The sequence below is a fragment of the Hermetia illucens genome, chromosome 4 (assembly GCF_905115235.1).
Source record: "Hermetia illucens chromosome 4, iHerIll2.2.curated.20191125, whole genome shotgun sequence".
Taxonomy (NCBI): Eukaryota; Metazoa; Arthropoda; class Insecta; order Diptera; family Stratiomyidae; genus Hermetia; species Hermetia illucens.
The window spans coordinates 150999487-151021263 of NC_051852.1; the positions used below are offsets into that span (position 1 = coordinate 150999487).

The following is a 21777-nucleotide window of genomic DNA, read 5'->3' on the forward strand; positions in this document are numbered from 1 at the left end:
TCTTTGCTTGGATATCCATGAAAAGATTAATTACCAAACTCAAAAACTTCAACTTAAACCGTTCTCATTGAATTGTCTGGAAAGATTGGTAAGCATCATATTCAATAGAAGGTGCCAAGGTTGCACCCGCTGAATGAAAATGGTTATGCTTATCGGGCTGGAAAACCTTGTGAGCCTCTTCATACCTTAAGATTCAAGATAGAAGACGCAACTCTCAGGCGTGAGATCGTGATGGGGGGTATTTGGGGATATCGAATGGGCTTTCAACTCTGCGCCCTTCCAAGAATTTTGTCAGGCTGACAGAGCTACTGCTACTTCTGTGTAATGTGTTGATTGACCCACTGTTATTTGAACTACAAAATATGCATACCCGCCTTATGCGAACGAAGTGGCTATCGTAGATCAAGACCTCTCAACGGTGTGTAGATTACCTCAAACATCGTTCAAGAATGGGGAAACCATTTGAGCTTTTCTTTCTTATTCCTCTTTTTTTACCTTTCTCTCACTGAACGACCCTGTGGTTCTTCAAAACGAAGTTCAAAGGTCTCACCCTGATTGAACGCACCATTTTTATCGGTAACAGGCCTGATTTACGAATCGGGCTTCGAACTAGCAAATGCTTCACTCTCAAGATCTCACTCTTAGCGGCTTCCATCGCTTCCCTTGTTTCAAGGAACATCTTCGATGAAACAGAATAACGAAATAGCGTAAAAGCTTCTGCACCAATCCAGATGGGTCAAATATATTGACCTGTTGTATTTTTTGTTTTTTTTTATACTTTGACGGATAAAGTCTCATTGCTCTTGGATCAACCCCTATCTTATTTAAGTATAATATGCATTTCTAATATCTAAGATTCAAAAACGCTTTCTTATTATGTACATAAATAGAATTATTAGTGGTTTTCGTTAACGTGGTTAGAAAAATAGTTAGGATCGATATTTCGAACTATCAATTTCGTTCTTTTTACACTAGAATTATTAGAATTAATTGAAATCAATTCTTAAAAATTGATGCATTGACGAATTCACCCAATTTAAATATAATACAAGGCGGCCAGGATGAAGTAACTATTTTTTGAAAATTTCCTACAGGTGACATTAGTTCATAGTGAAGAATATATTAGGAAATGAATCTTTTTTTAAAAATGCAACATACAGACCACTGAGCCGGCACTAGTTGGGATTCAGTAAAAGTTTGATTTGAACGAGACAACTTCAATGTGACTAGCAACAATTTATATTTATCAGAAGCAAAGGAGTATTTTGACATAAATGGAACTCTGAAACGTGTATTTTGCCAAAAGCTTCAGTGGTCTGTATGTATGTTCTATCAATGATACGTGGTTTCGATTTCGGCTGTATTCTTCAATGAATTAATAAATAAAGGCATAAAGTAATATAAATATAATAAAAGGAGCTGTTCAGATTTGGTAAAAACCTTCAAAATAAACCAAAACAATTTGGATTAACATAATCCAAACCATGGCACCAGAGTCGATATAACCAATAAAGACGTTATTGAATAACCTAAGGCTACAAACGAGGTTGTTTTAGTTGCACTTCCATTGCCTCCCCCGATGCTCGCAGCTTGTAACTGATCTGAAAAAACAAAAGAAAGAAAGAAAATTTAATAACTTAACAATAATTCCACCGTAGCCGGTCCCAAGCCCGGTTGTGAAAGGAGGAGGGATGGATAGCTTCAGTCCGAATGACTGTACGGCACCGCAGTGTCTCAGGAGTTAGGTGAGGGAAGTGCAGGAACTTTGCAGTCTTGCAGCTTACTCACTGAGGAAGCTATCCCCACACCTGGCAGTTAGATATAAAATGCAAGTCCATCTATGTGAAGAAAGAAGAATTTAAGGTCCGGTACGGATAACCGGCGGGAGCCGTCTGGCTTGGTGGCTGGGTCGGGCTCCTGTAATGGATAGCATGGCGTCGAAACCACTAGTCGTGGGGCAGTTCGACGTCTAGGCGTCACGACGATCAGGAGCACAGCTCCGCCTGCTGCAGCTGTTTCGCCACAATCTGTGGCGACCACTTCAGCAGATTCGCCTAGGCAGCGGATGAAGTGGAATGAACTTCTTCATCATCCGCTCTTACTACGAACTAACGGTGGGGGCAGGTACAAGATCTTACCGCCCCCTGTTGTACTAGAGATTCGTCGAGCGTTTCCCGCAATTCGCGCACGTAACTGTGCAGTGAGTCGCAGACCAGTACCGCTTTACAACTCGCAGCGACACAATCCCGGCCATCACCAGGGAACGTGTTCGACTTGAGGTCAGCGGGGAAACTGGTGACCGGGAGTCGATAGGGGTAGAGGCGACGGCATCAACAACACCACGCCGCTTTGCAGGCAACAGCTTCAGTACTCGCCGGAGCACTCTTCTCCACCGTCCAGCTGAGGTTTCCGATGAGATTCGGGACGAATTCCAAATAGCGTGTATAGCATTCTCGAAAATGGATCCTTTTCATAGACCAGGTATTCCCAGGCTCTATGCATCTCCAACAACTCCGGGAATTCTATGTCAAATCAATGATGAGATTGCATCTCGGCTGAGTGCTGATATGTTGCTGCTGCAACTACAATCACTTGTGTATTGTGGTGCAGTTGCGGCTATCAGATTGTATGGTCAGAAGATTCGCTTTCGTGTTATTGGTTTGAGTCACCGAAGAGATCCACCATTGAAAATTCGTCTGGAACGTCGGCGGGACTCACTAAGGCAGGACATTGCTAGACTGATTCAAATCAGCACTGACAATGCTTCCAGACGGGTGAGAAATAAAGTGCAGAGGATTCACCGGAAATATACCATCCCCAGTGAGACACCCGTAGTTGAAATTCTGGATACACTAAAGCAGAAAATTTCTGTCATAAGCAGCTGGTTACGACGGTATGGCGAAAGTTACTCCAGACGTGTCCAAAATATAGGAATCAGCGGAACTTTTTCAGATCTCTCAACGAATCCCAATAGAGCGTCCAGACAGTACAGTTTTCGGTAACGAAAGCGAAAGAATACTGGGGTGGACTTTAAGGGTTCCCCGCCGTCAATACGCCTGGCATGAATTTTGCGGATGTTACCGAAGGAACCAGCCATAAACAGCTCGAAGAACTGGAGGGGCCCAGGTGTGGATCGGTGCAGAATTTCTGGGATAAGAAATTTACCCACGTACACAGTCGGTTGGCACACAGCATAAATCAGGTCATGATTCGGCCGGATGAATTTCCACCCTTCCTCACTGCGGGGATTACCTACCTTATCCTTAAGAAAGTCACGGTGCAGGACCCCGCAGACACAACACCGATTACTTGCTTACCAACCCTCCACAAATACATAAAGTCCATTATTAGTGGAAGGATCAATGCACACCTCCAGACCAACAACATTCAGTCCGAGGAACAGAAGGGCTGCCGAGTTGGGTCAAGGGGTTGCAAAGAGCAACTCATTATCGACTCGGTAGTTGTAAGACGAGCAACTAGAGGCAAAAGAAATCTTTAGTTGCTATATCGATTATGGCAAGGCTTTCGATAGCGTCCCGTATGCCTGGCTAATCGATGTCCTACATCTATATCGCATTGATCCGAAACTAATAAAGTTTTTGGTGGCAGTCATGGAAGGGTGCCATACACCTTATCAATGCGTACATCTGAGGGTGCTAATACCTCAGAGCCTATCCGTATACGAAGGAGCATATTCCAGGGGAATTCGTTGAGTCCCCTTTGGTTTTATTTGGCACTGAACCCCCTTTCATGGCTACTGAATGATGTGAGAGGGCATGATTTTGCAATTATCATAAATATGGCCTACGTGCTAAGTGCCAACTGGCACACTTTGATGTACTTAGATGAGATCAAGCTGTATGCTGGGACTAACGACCATCTTAGAAGCCAACAAGCAAATCTGGAAAACGTCCAGCGACGGATACGGATAACTACGTCCAAATTAGAAAAGTCGACTCGCTGCGCACTTGTTTTTACAGCAAAAAGCAGGCGAGTCCCTTGCATGCGACTGTCTATAAGGCAGACTGTGGGCTGACTCCACTTAACTTGAACGATTCTTCAATCCTTCAATCTTTCAATGCACGGTGAACACGGGATTTCTCTCTGGTAGCCATTTGTCGGTGGCCGTATGCTGGGGAGTTCTTTGCTGAAGCGGAGGGGCTCATGTGTGGCATTCAGGATGGCGTGGTCACCACCCGAGCTTACAAAAAGCTCATCATGAAAACGACCAGCGCAGAATGTGTGGTTCGGCGTTAGAGACGTTAAACCATCGGTGCAACACATCATCAGGTCTAATGCTATATGTGCATCAAAACCTTGCATACAAGCATGGGGTGATCACGGGAGCATGTCCGGTTTACCGATATGAGTCGCAAGCAGTTTTTGATAGTTCTGGTTACAGCATGTATTGGGACCGGCAAGTTCTGACTGATTGCCATATTCCAGGTCGCTCCGCGTATATTATTGATGTTGCTATCCCTCATAACAGCAACATCGAACGGAAATACGTGGAGAAGAAGGTGAACTATAAGAATTGGAATCCCAGGAGAACGGATTGGGAGTCCTATGTAACGCACCTGAGCAACAAAGTGGCCTACTTTCAAGAGGGCGGTGACATCAGGAGTGGACTGGAACTAGAGACAATGGTGGAAAATCTCTACACAGTCGTCATTGACGCATATGATACCTTTGCCCCACGGGACCACCATTTAGGCATCACTTCGCGGGGCTGGCAAGCTTTTCGCAGGCCTTCATGCTTCCAACTCTGCAGTCTTCCGCTTCTTTGCTTCCTTCAGGAGCTCCATTCTGTCTTTAGTGTACGGCTTTTCCATTTCTTTGCGCTCTTCTTGCGCGTGCTTCTCTCAAGCGTTGTGTTTGTATCCGCACAATTGTGTGGATGACCAAAGTCCAGTTTGCCTCCGGATTAAGTTTTTGGGGGGCCCACGCCCCAAACAGCACATGCTCCGGGTCCCCTGGGATCCCACAACATCTGTAACAGTTCGGGGAATCATCCACGTCGATACGATGCAGATACATTCGGTGGCAACCACCGTATCCAGTGAGAAACTGCGTGAGGTGATAGTCCACCTGCCCGTTTCATCGGTCAAGCCATTCCCAAATATCAGGAATAAGCTTGTATGTCCACCGACCGTTCGGTGACTCGTCCCACCGTCGTTTCCAGAGTTTATGTGACCCCTCTCATGCCGTTCGCCGATGATCTGCTTCCGTTCCTGATGGACCCGCCTGCCTCCGTCCATACAGGCATCCCATCCCTCTCGCTAAAAGGTCAATAGGGATCATCCTTGCGATTACGAACACCGCATGATCCGAACTAGTTCGAAATGCGCTGCATACCCTCAGCACAATCAAACGATAGGCAGAATTTATCTTCCTCCAATTCTGTACGTTGTCCAAAGCCTTCACCCATAAAGGCGACGTGTATAACAATATGAACCGTCCGATCCCAAATATCAGCAGCCTGTGACACTGTTCGGCATCGTCCTGCCAAGGCCAGTGGTGGCCTTTGCAGCACCACCACTCCTCCCACCGCGCCAACAGTAGAGCAAGCTTTCCGGATCCCATATTGATCATTCGAAAGACCGTCTTCTACGATTGGGAACAAACTATTGTAGATCGTGCGCTCGAACATCTTCCCCATAGCGTCCAACAAACAGAGATATCGATAGGATGCTAGGTCCCCCGGTGGCTTGCCGGGTTTGGGCAACAACACTAGTTTTTGCTTTTCCATTGTGGGGGAAATACGCCTGCCGCCTTGCCCCCCTCGAATGTATTTATGAACCAGTCAGGTCCCCACCGCCGGCTTCAGCGCTTTATTAGGGATGTTGTCCAATCCCGGAGCCTTGCTATCGCCCATCCTTCCGCAGACCTGCCGAAGTTCCTCCTAGGTAACGCAAGGTATTACATCCACCTCGAATTGGGTCTCTGTTTGATACCTGCTCCCCGAATGGTGAGGAAGGAGCCTGGTTACAATTATTCGTAGAAGCCGTGGACAGGTCACCTGGGGCGACCTTTGTCCCTGCAACTTCTTCATAACCAGCCTGTAGGCCATTCCCCAGTCACAGAGTCGTCTAAAGCAATCTCTTTTGCTCCTACGAATGGCATCCTTTATTCTGACACGCAATGTCCTATAATCCCGTTCGCGATCCTCGTGATCGGGTGCTCCACTGGATCGCTGGAACTGCCATCTTGCTTGATGGCATGCCGATTTTAGCTCCGCGATTTCGCTATTCCACCAATAGTTTGGATGTTTGCTTACAAACTCTCGCCTCCGGGGCATAGCAGATGCTGAGTTATACTCATGCAAAGCAATCAGTGTTTTTAAGGGTTGGGTAGTTCTGAGTTCGGAGGAAAACCATGAACGGTCCTGATCACCAAACGCCGTGAGAAATTATGCCCATATTCAAATTGGGAATCATATCATCACCTGTAATCCTGCCCTCTTCGGGGTGATGATAGACGTAGAGCCCAATTATGAGCAACACTTGCAGTATGCTTTTGTCAAAGCATCCACTAGAAGTGTGGGCCTGGCAAGAATGATGTCGAACGTGGAAGGGCCACCGTTCCAGTTTGCTTATAGTTAGGGTAGTGAGTTAGATCCTGCTCTACGCAGCTCCAGTTTGGGGAAAGGCATTGCGGGTCAGATTTAACGCTAACAAACTGAATACAGTCTACAGAAGAAGAGCACTGTGTGTGCTCCGCCTTCAGGATTGTCTGAGATGATGCAGTATTCGTCATCTCGAGAATGAGGACCGTCGGCATGGCAGATGAGACAAAGAACATATGCAATGCAAAGTACATCCCTCCTTTATCGCAAACAAAGAACGCCGAAAGGAAGAGATGTCTAAATAGATGTCAAGAGCATTGGCAATGCTCGGGAAAGGGTCGGTGGATACAGGCTCATCTCTGCTATCAAGGAGTGATTGGAGAGACGGCCCAATTATAATCTTAACCAGTTTCCTTCAGGGCATGGAGGATAAGCCAGCACCTGTACCCAGAGCACGTATCCTTCGATTGCCCAAGATTTGTGGAATAAAGGAAGAACCTAGAAGAGACTCTAGGAGAGGTGCTGGTATCAGAAAATCTAGTGCGGAAAATGGTAGCATATTAGAAACACGAGGATGCGATGAACTCCATGATCAAAAAAGTACTCACCATTTGGTATCCTTGTATTCTGCACTTTGTCTCCTTGCGCTGAAACAAAAACCAATCAATTAGTAATAAAATAGGTCAGCATTCAGTATTAACTTACAGTCCTCGATCACAAGAGTTTCGTCCTTGGAGAATTTCGACCAGCCAGCAATATTTCTGGTTTTGATTCGTACATGCCATGTGCCTGGCGTTAATTCCACTTGATGCTGAAGTTTCCAACTGCCGGATCCTTGATGTTGTGGAGTAGATATGGTTTCCGTCATCCAACGTTCAGACTATGGGGGCAGGGAAGTAAAAAGGATGTAGAACGTATGAATAAGTTAATTAGCGAACTTTTAACTTTAGAAAATTTACCCCGTGGATACGATAGTCCAGAACTGCTTCTGATAACAACTGTTTGCTCTTAGTTAACCATTGAATAGTGGCGCGTCTACCTTCTATCGTCTTGTTCTCGAAGTGGGCAGGTTCGGGCTCTTGAATCAAGTGCACTTTGCCAGTATCGCTTCCCAGTTTGTTCTAAACGCAGATAATTATTATTGATTTAGTAACGATACAACGATATAATGGCTGACTTTAAGGCTATTCATATCTGCTTACCCGAACAATACACTCGTATTCCCCAAAATCTGATGAGTCGATCTTCTTCACGAATAGAACTGTGTGATTTACTTTGTACGCTTCCATATTTTCGTTATTCCTGATTTCATATTTATTTTCATTGTTTTTCAAGAGGGTTCTTTCTTTCGACCAGTTGATTGAAGCGGAATTATCGGTCATCTCCTTAGCATCATTTGCGTGATAAGTACAATACAACTCGGCTGTATCACCGATGGCTGCGTTAACGTAATGTCGCTTGATGCCAATTATGGGTTTGTACATTACGGTAAGGTCAACCCATGCATGGGGAGGAGTCTCTTCACCATTATCAGCTATGCATTGATATAATCCGTGATGATGATGATCAACTTTAGGAATGATTATTGATCCGTTTTGAACCTGAATACCATTAAGACCACTAGTCACTCGTTCTCCCTAAAATAAATGCCATTATTTTTCTTCAACCATAACAATCCTTCCGGAAAACTTTGGTACTCACATTCCTCGACCACTTAATTTCCGTATTATCACCCCCTGGCTTAGAACAGCGGAACTCTAATTGCACGCCTTCCTTTACTACAATATCTCCATTTGTCAAGTCTTTGTCGCCAGATGTAATGTATAGATCTGCCTCCACAACACGCAAATAATGGACAAGTTCTAATCCCTGGGGCAGAATAACACAAGAATATGGGCCGGAATCGTACTGGTCAGCTTTGGAAATTTGTAGTTCAAAATTTTTCCCTAAAGATATCCTTGACCGATGAGTTAGAACTATACGACCTTGTGTCAGTGATTGAGTTTGATTTTGCCACATAATTATATTATTATCTGCAACAAAATGAATTATTGTAATTAGGCAACTGGCAATAAGCGAGCTAAAAAAATATTGTTACAATACAGTGTCTTTAACAACAAACAAGAATCATGAACTCGACGATACACGAGGAATATGTCCTTAGAAAATCCAATAGATGGCGATCAGAGCATCAGAAAGGGTGTATTTTTAGTAAGGATCATTTTTCATCAGATAACTGTCAAACTCTTAGTTACGTCCGTCACATGGTTTCATTTTAATTGTCAATTGAAGGAGAAAATCTTTGCATATTTCAAATATGTTCAACCCACCGCCTATGCCTAAACAATTGGGCTCGGTTCTTGCTCATTGTGCTAGTCAATGTTGGCAGTGGAATCCGATTATGAATAAAATATCTAATAATCACCACAGTCCCACTTGGATTTCTACGCAGGTCAGCTGCAGCGCCACCATTCCAAAGAGTGCCCTCCAGCGCAACTCTGTTTGTGTGTCTGTGTGGGGGGGAGAAATTACAGCTTCTGAGCACTCTGTCCGTGTTGGCCCAACGTACTCGCCACTCCCATCTAATGGAATATTCCGGATTCGTTAACGTATCGCAGGATTTCCATTAGTGGATATTTATTTATTTATTTATTTATTTAATTAACTGACAACAAACAGAAAGAATTCCAATTAATTATTGTCCTCAGGAGAAGGAGAAAGCAAAAAACTTATCCTACGTTTAAAACTATTTAAAGTAGGGAAGTTAAAAGGAAAAAGCTGTTTTGCATTATAATTTCGGCAAAGCCTGGGAATCGGGGAATGAAAATAGACTTCGAGCTCCGCGAAAGGCACGTTGAAAATATCTGCGTTACGTGTGTTATAAGACGCAGGACGGCAGGTGATCTCGTCAGCGGCGGAGCAGTCCATCAGGCCCGAGGAAAGTTTAAAGAATGTGCATAGATCCAGATAGGATCTACGCTGTTGTAGGAAGGGAAGGTTTAGAAAGCGGAGGCGGGAGGGGTAATCTACACGAGGGAAGCTTTTCTTAAAGAAGAGAGAACGGGTGAATTTACGTTGTACATTTTCAAGGGCAAGACAATCACAGTTACGAGTGGGTGACCAGATCACGGAGCAATACTCGAGGGTATTCCTCACAAGGGAATTGAAGAGAGCTAAGGAGGGTTGGATGGAGTCAAAATCAGAGGAGGAGCGAAGAATAAAGCCTGACAATTATACTGCTCGATTGATGACATCGAGGCAATGGGTGTCAAAGCGGAGCTTATTGTCGAAAGTGACTCCGAGGTCTTGAGTGGAATTTAAGCAGGATAAGGAATGTCCGTTAAGCGAGTAGGAGAAAGAAGCGGGTGAGGATTTTAGGGAGTAGCACATAGAGTGACACTTTCTGACGTTTAGCGCTAAACCATTAGTCGAGCACCAACGAACCAGAGTGTCCAGGTTATTCTGAAGGGAAACACAGTCCATAGGCGACGATATAGCGGAAAACAGCTTAAGGTCATCTGCATAGAGCAAACAGGGACAAGTAAGGAGGGGAGGAAGGTCGTTAATAAAAAAGGAGGGGAGGAAGGTCGTTAATAAAAAATAGCAAAGGACCCAGAATAAACCCCTGTGGGACGCCAGAAGAGGGGGAGAAGGAGCGGGAAGTACAGCCGTCAAAAGAGACGCGGCAGGATCGGTTGGAAAGGTAAGAGGCAAACCATAAAACAAGTGGTATGGGAACGTTTAGGGACGAGAGTTTGGATAGAAGTATCTTGTGATTTACAGTGTCGAAGGCTTTCGCGAAGTCAGTGTAAATGGTATGCACTTCTTGCCGTGAATTTAGATATTTGACGACAAAGTTGGTAAAGTCAAGCAGGTTGGAGGCAGTGGACCTACGTTTAACGAAGCCGTGTTGTTCTTTCACTATGTGTTGGCCAAAGTGGGCGGTCAATCAGTCGCTGACATATCTTTCCAGGATTTTGGAACAGGAGGAGAGGAGGGAAATGGGACGGTAATTCTCGGCAAGCGAACGATCGCCACTTTTGTGAATGGGGATAATGAGAGCCTCTTTCCACAAGCTGGGAAAATTATTCTCTTCAAGGCTTTTGTTGAAAATAAGAGATAGGGGAAGGGAGATGGACTTACCAGTTTTGATCAAAAAGAGGTTTGGAAGACCATCGTAGCCAGGTCCGACCTTGGCATCAAGTTCGCCAATGAGGTATTCGACAAGGATAGGAGTAAGAAGGGGAATGGTAGGCGATCCGTGGCAGGCTACATCTACTATCGGGAGGGATTCGGAGGAAGGAGGAGGAACATAGACTGACGAAAAGTAGCGGCAGAGTAAATCACAAGATCGTTGGGGGGAGTTAGCAGAGAAGCCAGAGAATTTAATGGACGGAGGGGATAACTGGGCCGGGCAGCGGGAGTTGCGAATGTGGGACCAGAAAGGTTTCAGATTTCCGCGCTTTAGTGAGTTTTCCACGCTGGACAAATATTCATGTCTGGACTTACGTATTAAAGATTTGACCGAGGAACGAAGGGATTTGAAAAAAACTAAGTCAGCAACGTTTCTAGAAGACAGGAACTTCTTTCTCGCAGTCTGTTTTTGACGTAGTTTTTTGTGAATTTCAGTGGTGAACCAGACGGGGTAAGAGCGTAAGCACTTAGGAGAGGAGGGAAAGTAACAAGGAAGAAGATCAGATAATATGGTATAGAAAGTATTGAGTGCTTGATCACATGTAAATGGAGAGAGCATGGGGACCCAGTTGATTGACGCCAGGGCTGAGTTCAGAGAACAAGTTGAACTTGTTAGGCTTGCGAGCGACAGGAGAGTGGAGTCGGGATATCTGAACATCGAACTCGAGAGCAGGATGATGGGCGTCAGGGGCAACGTAAGACGGAGCATGAAGGGATTGGGAAAGATAACGTACAGGAAGGTTAGAGAGGACAAGGTCAAGAGTGTGATCTAATTGGTTTCTAGAAAGGTTAAATTGGAGGGCCCCGCAGGTGTACACCTGTGAAAGTGGATAGAGGAAGGGAAGGATGGGTCGAGTTATTAGGGAGGGAGGGAAGGCCAGGTGTGACGGGCCAGGAGAGCATAGGAAGATTAAAGTCACCACAGAGGATGAAAGGAAGTGAGGGAAACAAAACGGTTAGGGCCTCTGATAATCTGTCGAAGAAATCCTCGTACAGAGAAGGCGGGCTTAGGCAGGGAAAATATACACACGATATGATAAAGGGACATACGTTTGGCGGAAGGACACGTATGGTAACAGAATCGTAGGAGGAAAGGAGGAGGATATGATGCTACCCGTCGGAACTGGAGAACATCGGCACCAAAAATCTGATGATGAAAACATCCTTGAGGGCAGTCTTTCATTGCTTCTGTTGTTAGATAGCGATTGACACCCACCTAAGCGCACAGCAATCTCTGCGTTAGCATAGCATGGATGCACTTAATTAAAGCATCATCAACACCAAGCTCTCTGGCGGCATCACAAAGTTTTTGAAAAGGCGCACAGTCCCCCAACCCCCATTCAATGTCCACGAACACTCCCACAGCGTACTCATCATTCAAAGTTGCATCCTCTATCTTTGTATTGGTAAGCATGTTGGTTTTCGCTAAGTGGGCGCGACCTAAGTGCGTTACCTTAACCCTTTGCCAATAGGAAGGCACGTAGTCCAGAGCAAGACATCCTCGAAAAATATTTCTTAGAGGTTGCTCTAAGTGCTCCATTCCTTCCTTTAGCATTGCCGGATAGATATCATCCATGCCAAGTGCTTTGAAATGTTCAAAGGACATTATGGCAGCTCTCACCTTTTCATGGGTAACAACCGCTTTCGCAGTGTTCCAGTTCCAGTACCTCTTATATTCACGCTGTGAGTTCCTGAAATGTAACCAGTCTTCGTTCTTATTACTTTTGCAAGCACGGTTGAAAAGTCGCCTGGTTGATTTGCTGAGTTTTTGCAATTCCCGGTTCCACCAAGGAACCGTTTTACCGCTTTGGCCTCGGGACATAGGACAAGCCCCTTCATAGCACTCTAAAAGTGTGCAGTTCAGGGTTTCCAATTCATCTTCCAGCGCCGAAAGAGTCCTTAGTCGCCTAGGTAACTATACTTTACTGCCAAGAAGTTCATTGAATTTTGTCCAATCCGTTTTCCTAGGGTTCCGTCTTTGTTCGCCCACAATAGTGAGATTGAATTGAGAGACCTCGCCTAGCACTCGCCAGTATGTAATCAACACTTTTTAGGTACAGATCAGTCATAAGACCAGCGACCTACGATTTCCAGTTGGTACTTTTTTGTCCAATTCCTGATGTTGTTAAATAGGTAGGAACATGGGATACTTATTCGTCTGGTGGTTACCTCCTTCTGCTGCGGTTCGAGTCGATCGTCCACCTTGCGGAACTTACTGGGAAGCGTCAAGGATCCTCTGGCAGCGGGGGAAAAAAACGGGATTCACTGAATAACATGCAGTGACTGTAATAAAATATACATAGGACAGACGAAACGCCTGACAACGACTAGATCCTTTATGTCTGTAGGCATAAGTGTTGTCTTATGTGAAAACCACCGCCAACTAAAAAATCTGCTGCGGCAGATCTTACCCTTAAATGTTTCTTTAAATTCAAGATTGATCTAAATAGGTTAAAGGTACAGATAAGCAGCTAGCGCCTCAAATAGATATTTATACTCTTCCTCACTGGAGACGATTGGTTGTCAACTTCCGAATGTTTGCAAAGGCAGGTAAAAGCGTTTGTTGATGAATCCCGAAGATTGATCCTACCAATCAACGTAATCAAATCCCAATCTATATCCTTCAAGAGAAGCAGAGTAACACCCCTGATCATTAAAATTTATATCTTACCATTGCCTATATCAAATCCATAACCTTTTAGGTTCGGTCAGAGACCATTTGAACCCCATTTTTCTAAAACCGTAAAGGCAGGTAGGTTGATTATTTTTCAACTGGTTCAATCTCTATAGATCTGTGGTAAGGCCAATTATAGAATATGCCGCTACATTCACTATGAATCCGCCAAAATATTTTGAAAACAAGCTCAACTCAATATCTACTTGTATCCTTAGAAGATGCTTGGGACTGACCAGAACTACCCCATTACACGAGATTTGGCCTCCATTTCAGAAGGCCCCTCCTGGCAGCCAATAAATTTCTTAAATAAAGGGAAAGAAATCCCGAAACCTATCATTTGGTGGTTCGTAATCCGGATCCTGAAAGTGGTCTCTCCTCGGTCTATAAGTCGTTCCGGAACTTGTTTGACACTGTAATTTCTAATGTTATTCCCGCATCTTTTAATAAGATTCAGGTTATCCAGTCGTATGATTTGGAGGACACCAGTGACAGAGCCCAGGTGATGGCTGCGTGTGGCATGGCAGTGGAAGGCCTCAAATCAAGGGGGCTCTGATCCTGGCGTGGGATCTGCCTTTGAGGTAGTTGGTCCGGATGGGACGCAAGTCTCACGTTTTTCCTTGGATGTCAATTCAGTTTTGGCAGCTGAACCTCTTGCCGTGCTTCAGGCCATCAAGGTTGCTTTCAGGACGGGTGAGGAGATGGTTGCTATCACTGTAGACTCTCTCTATACTAGTGAATTACTCAAAAAAATTACGCCATCGCATCACTTAGTGAGCAAAATACATGTTCTCGCTTCTTTTAAGTCTTTAAAAGTTCTATGATGTCCGGGGCATATGGGGCACCCATTAAATGAACTCGCCCATGCAGAGGCCCGTAAGGCTCTGGGCTCTAGGCCTAGAATTTTGGTCAAACCCTCTCCTGTAGATGTTCTGAAGGCAATTCAGGAGCCCCCCTAGAGGAAGTGGAGGGATGATATTTTGGCGATATCACGCGTGAAAGGACTATTTTTCTCTAACATTCATGCTGCTTTACCGATAATTTAACCGGAGACTACGCGTACACTTACAGCTTCCGAAGAAAAATTGCTGAATGGTCTTCAAACAAATCACACATATAACAAAGTTTTCCCAAAGGATTTGGAAACATAGTTTCAAACAAATGTACTACTTGCATGGATAGAGAAACTAACGAACACATAATCTTCGGGTGTAAGGATTATGCTCGGTTTCGGATTAAGTGCAGATAGTATAATAGGTTTTTTGACCTTCAACAAATCTACTTAAGTAGAGTTCCTTGCATTATTGATGACCTGCAAATTTCCGAGAGGCTCAGCGTAGTCTACGCCATGACAAGAGGGACTTTGATGTCGCGCTGGTTTCCTTGGGTTTATGCCTAAATGGCAGGTACTCACGTTGAACCCCCGGGAGCTTGATGTCACGCCGGTCACGGACGCGGAAGATACTATAGAACGCAATGATTTGAGAGAACTTACATCTAGTCGCAAATCTTTAGATGGTGCTGTGAAGGATGGTAAAGGTCGACTCCAAATATCCCTAAATTCCAAAGAAGGACACCCAATTTGAAAATAACAGTTGGAGGGGTGTGTTGCGTATTCCCTGGCGTCTGCCAGGACTTCCGCTTCAAAACTTCCTGCATTCACCACATCAACCCCCTACGGATCATTTTGGAACAGTGCGCGGAGTTACGATCTTTGCTTCACCGGCTCTTTATCGATTTCGAGAAAGCTTTCGATAGCGTGAACAAGAAGTGTAACTGGTGATCTCTACGCAGGGGGCATTCCGGGGAAACTAATGGCTAATAGCAAAATGTTATGTGCTATATCGAGAAAAATTCAAAATATTAGCGGAAGAGTTCAGAACTCCTTACCTTTCAAATTCTTTGCATTGCATGGTAGTGTGACAGTTTCCCCTACGACTACCGTTTTCTGCATGGGGGAGACATCAAAGTATGGTGGTAGCAAGTCTGCAAAATCCGATAAGGCGGTTGGTTTGTCATCAGTCAATACGGGATCATCGTCGTCGCCATATAGATAATCGTCATCGCTAGGGTATTCGCCATCATCATAAGGATCATAGTCATCTGCGTCCGCGGTTGCTTGTGTTGGTCGAATTTTTGCTGAAAATAAAAAGAAAGCAAATTTTTATGAGACGAATTTATTTTCAGAGGAACAATTAAATAAATCCAAAAATATGCACTAAATTTTCTGGCTCTAACCGAGGCAGTAATGTGAACAAATATTTGTCATCCTAGTGTGCTAAGCTAGACTATGTTTGGAGATTGACAGAAAACGTAGCACTCGGGTCTTGCTGGGAATAACACCCTAAAATACCCTAAAATAGAATTCATCGCCTTCCTGATTGCAGTGTTTACAGAGTTTTGCTAATCAGAGTTTTGCTTCAGGAAATAAAACAGCTGGGCGGGGACAAGGTCGGCACGGAGCTTATAAAGTCCTTATGGCTTGAACGACTCCCGGAGGGCACTCAGGCCATCCTAGCTTGTGCCGAAGGCGGTCCTCTTGGCCGCAACCGCGAAGGTATTTCGCGAGTCCGTCGTCATGAGAGAAGTGCGGAGGTAATTGACCGCGCTTACGACCAATGTGGCCACATTGACGGCGGCGGTGAGTGCTTTGCGTTCGAGAGAGCGATTTCGAACTCGTTCAACGGCAGCTCGAAAAATGCGCATTCGGGTAGATGTGGATTAAGCCACGAAACGTACCATCCCATGCATTTTTATCGTGACTTCAAAAAAACTGAGTTCGCTGCGGGACACTGCGACGTCTACCTGAAGTGCAACAATACGTCGCTCTGGAATGTACGACCCCCTTAGTAGGTGTAATTAGCTAGTAAACAGGGGGCACGAAAGTCTCGGTCCTGCCCGTCTCTAAACCCAACAAACTATTTCCCCAGCAGCTAAAATTATCAGAAAAGTCAATGCTCGTTGCAGCTTACAGCTACAGGCAAGTAGACGTGAGTCTAGGCTTGCGTAGGACCTTTTCGTGGCGCTTCATTTTGGCTGACATCAGGCGTAGATTTCCTGTGTCACTATAGGTTGCTGGTAGATATGCGGCATGAGTCCCTGATAGACCTCACAACCTCTCTTCGGTCGTCAGAGAAAATTTCAACCTGCTCTAACAACAGCACTATTTCTACAATTTTTGAGGACGTTGCATACATTACTACCGAATATAGTCTCTCTCAGCCAGATAAGAATTATGTCTAACACCACATCAATACTATTGGTTTCCCAATCGTCGTAAAGGTGCGTTCTCTATCACCCCAGAAACTCACTGTTGCGCGAAAAAAGTTTGAATAGGTAGTTAAGCGGGGTTTCCAGCAGCAGTTGGTCATCATCAGCCATGCCCAATTCCTGTGGTCATTATTGCCGTCTAAATGCTCAGACAATTTCTAACCGATACCCCAATCCACTCATCCAAGACTTTGTTCATTATTTTGCAAACTATCGTGTTTTCTCGACTTTGAATCTGGCTAAGGCATACCATCAAATCCCTGTAACTCCCGAAGATATTCCAAAGACAATAATTTGCACAACTTTTGGACTCTTCGAGTTCACACAGATGACTTTTGGCCACAAACGCGGTGCTAACCTTACAGAGATTCCTCCAGTCTGTACTACAAAACTTTCACTTCTGTTTCGTCTACTTGGATGACCTTCTTGTCGCATTTTCCACCGAGTCCGAGCATTTGACCCATCTGGAGTGCATTTTTCAACCCCTCCTTGAAAATTACCTAATTCTCAACTTTGACAAATGTAAATTTCTCCAGCAGTAGGGGAAATTTCTAGACCTTTCCATCACCCCTGATGGTATTCAACTCAACCCAGAGAAGGTGAAAGCGATCGTGAACTTTTCGCTGCCAAAGATGATTAAAGACCTTAGAAGATTTTTGGGCATGCTAAGTTTCTATCGTTGTTTCCTGCCCAAAGCCGCTCATCATCAGGCATTACTTAACGCCTTCCTTTCTGGTCCAAAGATTCGCGAAGGGTTGTTTGGTGTCCAGAAACCGTCGAAGTGTTTGATACCAGCAAGGAACAACTGGTATACATTACTCTGTTGGCACTGCTTCAACAAGATGCACCCCTAGCCTCCCTCGATGCTTCAGACACCGCAGTAAGCGCGCTCTTTACCAAAGGGTGAATCAAAGCTGGCAACCATTTGGTTTCTTTTCAAAACAGTTGAATCCCGCTCAACGGAATTATAGCACCTATGATATTAGCAGTGTATCTAAGTATTAAGTACTTCTGATATTCCCTTGAAAGCAGGCTAATCTCCGAGATCAGCATCCCAGTCGCACCCGATTTTCGGCAATCGCTGTGGCCAAAAAAGGATGACGCAATTCTTCAGAGCATGCAATCGGACTACATATACAAGTTCAAGATTGGCAACTATCTTGGGTGCACGTTCTTATGTTTATTGCCAGATCTCTGAAAAGGGACTATATATTTTGCCGCTCTTCGTAAAAAAGTGTTTCGCAAGGTGCAGGATCTTGCACACGCAGACATTCGGACAATGAATTGGTTAGTTTGTTCTTGGGCCAGAGAGTGCATGTGTCAAAAGTATACAATCATTAGACTTGCTAGGAAAGAAGTGGGTGTATTCTCTAGATCGACAAGGCCCTCCCACACTATACACCTCGACATTATAGGCCCTCTTCGAAATTCGCACGACTACAAGAATTGCCTCACGATCAGTGATCGGTTTACGCGGTGGCCTGAGGCAATAACTCTGAAGGACATAACAGCACAGTCAGGTCCTCTGTCAAGAGTGGATTCCGCGCTTTGGTGTTCCCGCCGTTATCATTACAGGCTAGGGAATACAATTTGAATCTACTCTTTTCTTGGAGCTCGAAAAGTTCTTAGGATTCAAAGGTCAGCGGACAGCTGCATACCATCCGCGGTCCAATGGGATGCTAGAACGTTGGCATCGGATGCTGAAGGCAGCCATTATGACGCGCGATGAGCCGTCTTGGTCACAGTTCTTGCCTTTCGTTCTGCTTGGCCTCAATACAGCCGTCGGTGAAGACGGAGACTAAAGCCACCTCCACCATTTCGTCACACGCAGCCGGCGGCCCACATGCCTCATCCCTACGGGACTCGAAGTTTGTACCCACATTCTGGTGAGGACTGATGCCCTCCGGAAGTCGCTGCAACCGTCATACGAGCGCCCCTATAAGATCCCCAAACGTAGGATGCACTCGTTAAGTTTGGACGTCGATGGCGAAGCCAAGAGGATCTCCTCGGACCGGTTGACATTCTTCCTAAAGAGGCTTCTCAATAGTGATATTAGGGTCACAAAGCGAGAAGGGATTGTGTCACCTCATTTGCCTCTAAAGAAAACAATAATGGTACCAACCACTATATCGGCTTCGTGGCTTACATGCCGAAGAAACTTAGAAGACAAATTTGGAAATGAATCACAATATTGACGACAAGGTCAAGCTGTTTACGAAAGAGCAATGCTTTACCATATTTTGTGGTGAAATCCTGCAAATTCACCAGATGAGATGCGTCAAATAAACAAATTAACACCGGACAGAACAGTTTGCATTATCAATATCTCATTAAGTCTCGGTGATAACATATTGAACCGCTCCCTCATACCTCATAAAGACATTCAATTATTTCGTCGACAAGATAGGAAAATATTTACTAAGCTGGGAAGGGTATTAGAATAGAATTCCATTGGTTTGATATTCACATTGAAACCGCCATAAGTCGACCCGATTAGGTGCTGAACGCATATACGTATTTTAGGTACATATCGGTGGGTAATGTTCATATGGTATACAATTCACAAAATGCCTCCGGTAATAACTTTGCAATCATCCCTTAATTACTTTCTATCTTTTTCTCATAAAAATTCACGGCAAGGTTGCAATCTTGAAAGATTAATTGTGAACAATGTGTGCGTGAGATATTTGTAAACAAATTAAAAGCTATGACCTCATGACCAATGGCGGCCATCGAAAGAAAATTAATTTTCATTAGGCGAGAATTCTCAACTTTAATTTCTTTAGGGCAATAATAGAAAGAAGATAGAGAATGTCGGCGCCTTATTGGCAATGAAGAGACATCAGATCCATGGAATCGAATTTCTTCTTTAATGGATCGTAAGTCGTCATTGAGATGATAAAGACGTGATCACATCTTCAGCATTTTGGTTTTGATAGTATGAAACCCGCATATTTCAGATTGTATTCAGTAAAAGTTACATTAAGAACTCTTAAGACATTTGAGGAGTAAAATTGTTTTAAATCGAGTGTGTGGAAAGTATTGATAGCAATGTTTTCTTAAAGATCCGCTGATGGAAAGTGTTTTCACAAAAAAGGCCTCCAAGTTTGATTACTTGTTTTCATTAGAAATTGAATAAATAGATATATTAAGCTAACAAACATTTAGTGCCTTTCGTAGTTTCAATGAAACATTCTACAATTACCACCTTTGAACTATTCAAGTTTGGGGCAAAGCTTCAAATATCCCATGCAACAACACAACTGGCAAAAATAAGGAAGTATCCCAAGTGGGCGGATCACAATATCTTGAAAGATAGTTTTACATGTAATCGAGTTTCAAAAGTTTTCCCAATTTACTAAGAAACTACAAAACATGATCGATTCATAGTTTAAGCGAAGGCAACCATTTAACAATGCGATGCGATGGGTGAGATGGTTGAGCGTGAGCCTCTCGCTCTCATTGCATGCTTTAAAATCTAGGTGGTCATGGATGTTTCTGTTGGTATTTGCGCTGTTCCGCTGCCGTAGGCTTATCATTTAGATAACATGAAGTATAATGATAATAAAACGATACAAGGAAGATCCACGACGGATCATACCCCAAATATTCATGATGCGCGACCTTTATGGTTCCCACCTTGTCCTAACATCCTCAGGCCATAAAAATGGAGGATGCCTCTTCCTTCGAACTGGCGGATCAACAATTTTATGGATTCATGCGCACAGTCGAACTGGTACATTTTTCTATTTTTCCAGTTTTAGCTCATTGTTGGTTGTTTAGGTTGGTCTACTCCGGCCAACTCTGATGGCTTTAGACCAACTCCCAACCAATAAGTCATTACAATCAAGTCAAAAAACATGGTGCTGCCAAAAGCTACTCTTCACTTAGGAAGCAAGGAAACCCATGGCGATTGCATAATATTATCGTGTTTTTTATTACTTCTTTCGTTAGGGATCTATGGTATAGTTGGAAATTGGTTCTTTGCCTCCAGAAGACTTCAAACTGATTCTTCTTGGTCCTACGATTCGTGAAGCTGAGTAACGTTTTGCTCCTATTGCCACTGGAGCTTTCCAATTTTGATCTGGGTGTTGTATTCCGGTTCCTTCGTATAAGGATACAACCCTTTGGTATGCATAATTCGTCACTTGTCATTCTTTCTTAGTGGGTTGATTACTTACTGAGTGAGTTGATTATTTACTCTCTAGTTCATTATCTTATGTTTTACGATGTGGATACCGAAATCCCTTTTCTTGGACTAGTTATCATTACGTGGAAACGTCAGACTTTCAAAGCGGCTTCTACTCACAACTTCGAGGCAATCCCATTCGGAATCGTCAAACCCTTTCATACTCCAGCGCGGCAGGATCCAGAACGGAAATTGATCCTTGTCGACCAGGAGAATTTTCGCTATTATCTTTGCGACTATGGAGAAGATGCAAGTGCGGATTCAGTTATGACACCGAAGACAGGTTACTTTTTTAGAACCTTCTTCCACTTCTTTGAAAAGATGTCGAGTTTACAGGATCTACGGATTAAAGGAAGCAGTAAATTTGAAAGAAATGTAGAGACTGCAAGCATCAGTTCTACGGGAAAACCGGTTTTACCCAGTTTTAGTATATTGATGGCTAAAATATTTCACTTCGATTTGAAGCAACAATCCAAATACGAATCCCTAACCATTGTCATTAGAATCCCCAGGATTATGTTTATTCAGGTAAAGTATTTATCAGAGCTCAACTTGGTATTCAGTTCATCTACTACGATCGCAAAGTTACTTTTAGGAAGTCTCTCCTTGAAATCATTCAGTTACTCCTCCTCCTCGTCCTGTTCGCCAGAAGCCTCCAGTGATGCATAACAATATATTATTCAAATGCAAAATGAAAGGACACCCTGAAATCAAACCAAATATCAAGGATTAGAAAGGTATTTTTTTTACGGTGCAGGGCATTCGAAACGAAATACCGGTGGTTTTTGGGAGTGAGCAAGTGGGCTCCGGGCCCTCGATATCCAGCGACTGCAATACCTCAGTAGGGGGAAACTTGACTAGTTTGGCATCTAATGCTACAAGAGA

At 44.1% G+C, this 21777-nt stretch overlaps 1 protein-coding gene across 2 annotated transcripts in view; it reads right to left on the reverse strand.

Moving 5' to 3' along the window:
* Positions 1-496: 496 nt before the first annotated feature.
* LOC119656233 (protein amalgam-like) overlaps positions 497-21777 on the reverse strand; it is a 111181-nt gene continuing 89900 nt past the window's right edge. For both annotated transcript variants that reach the window (XM_038062649.1, XM_038062650.1), the window contains exons 2-8: positions 15324-15572; positions 8267-8598; positions 7768-8202; positions 7525-7686; positions 7271-7445; positions 7174-7212; positions 497-1601 (exon numbers count right to left, since the gene is read on the reverse strand). In XM_038062649.1, the coding sequence (XP_037918577.1) occupies positions 1468-1601; positions 7174-7212; positions 7271-7445; positions 7525-7686; positions 7768-8202; positions 8267-8598; positions 15324-15572 (1526 nt within the window). In that variant the 3' untranslated portion in view covers positions 497-1467. The remainder of the gene's footprint in view (positions 1602-7173; positions 7213-7270; positions 7446-7524; positions 7687-7767; positions 8203-8266; positions 8599-15323; positions 15573-21777) is intronic.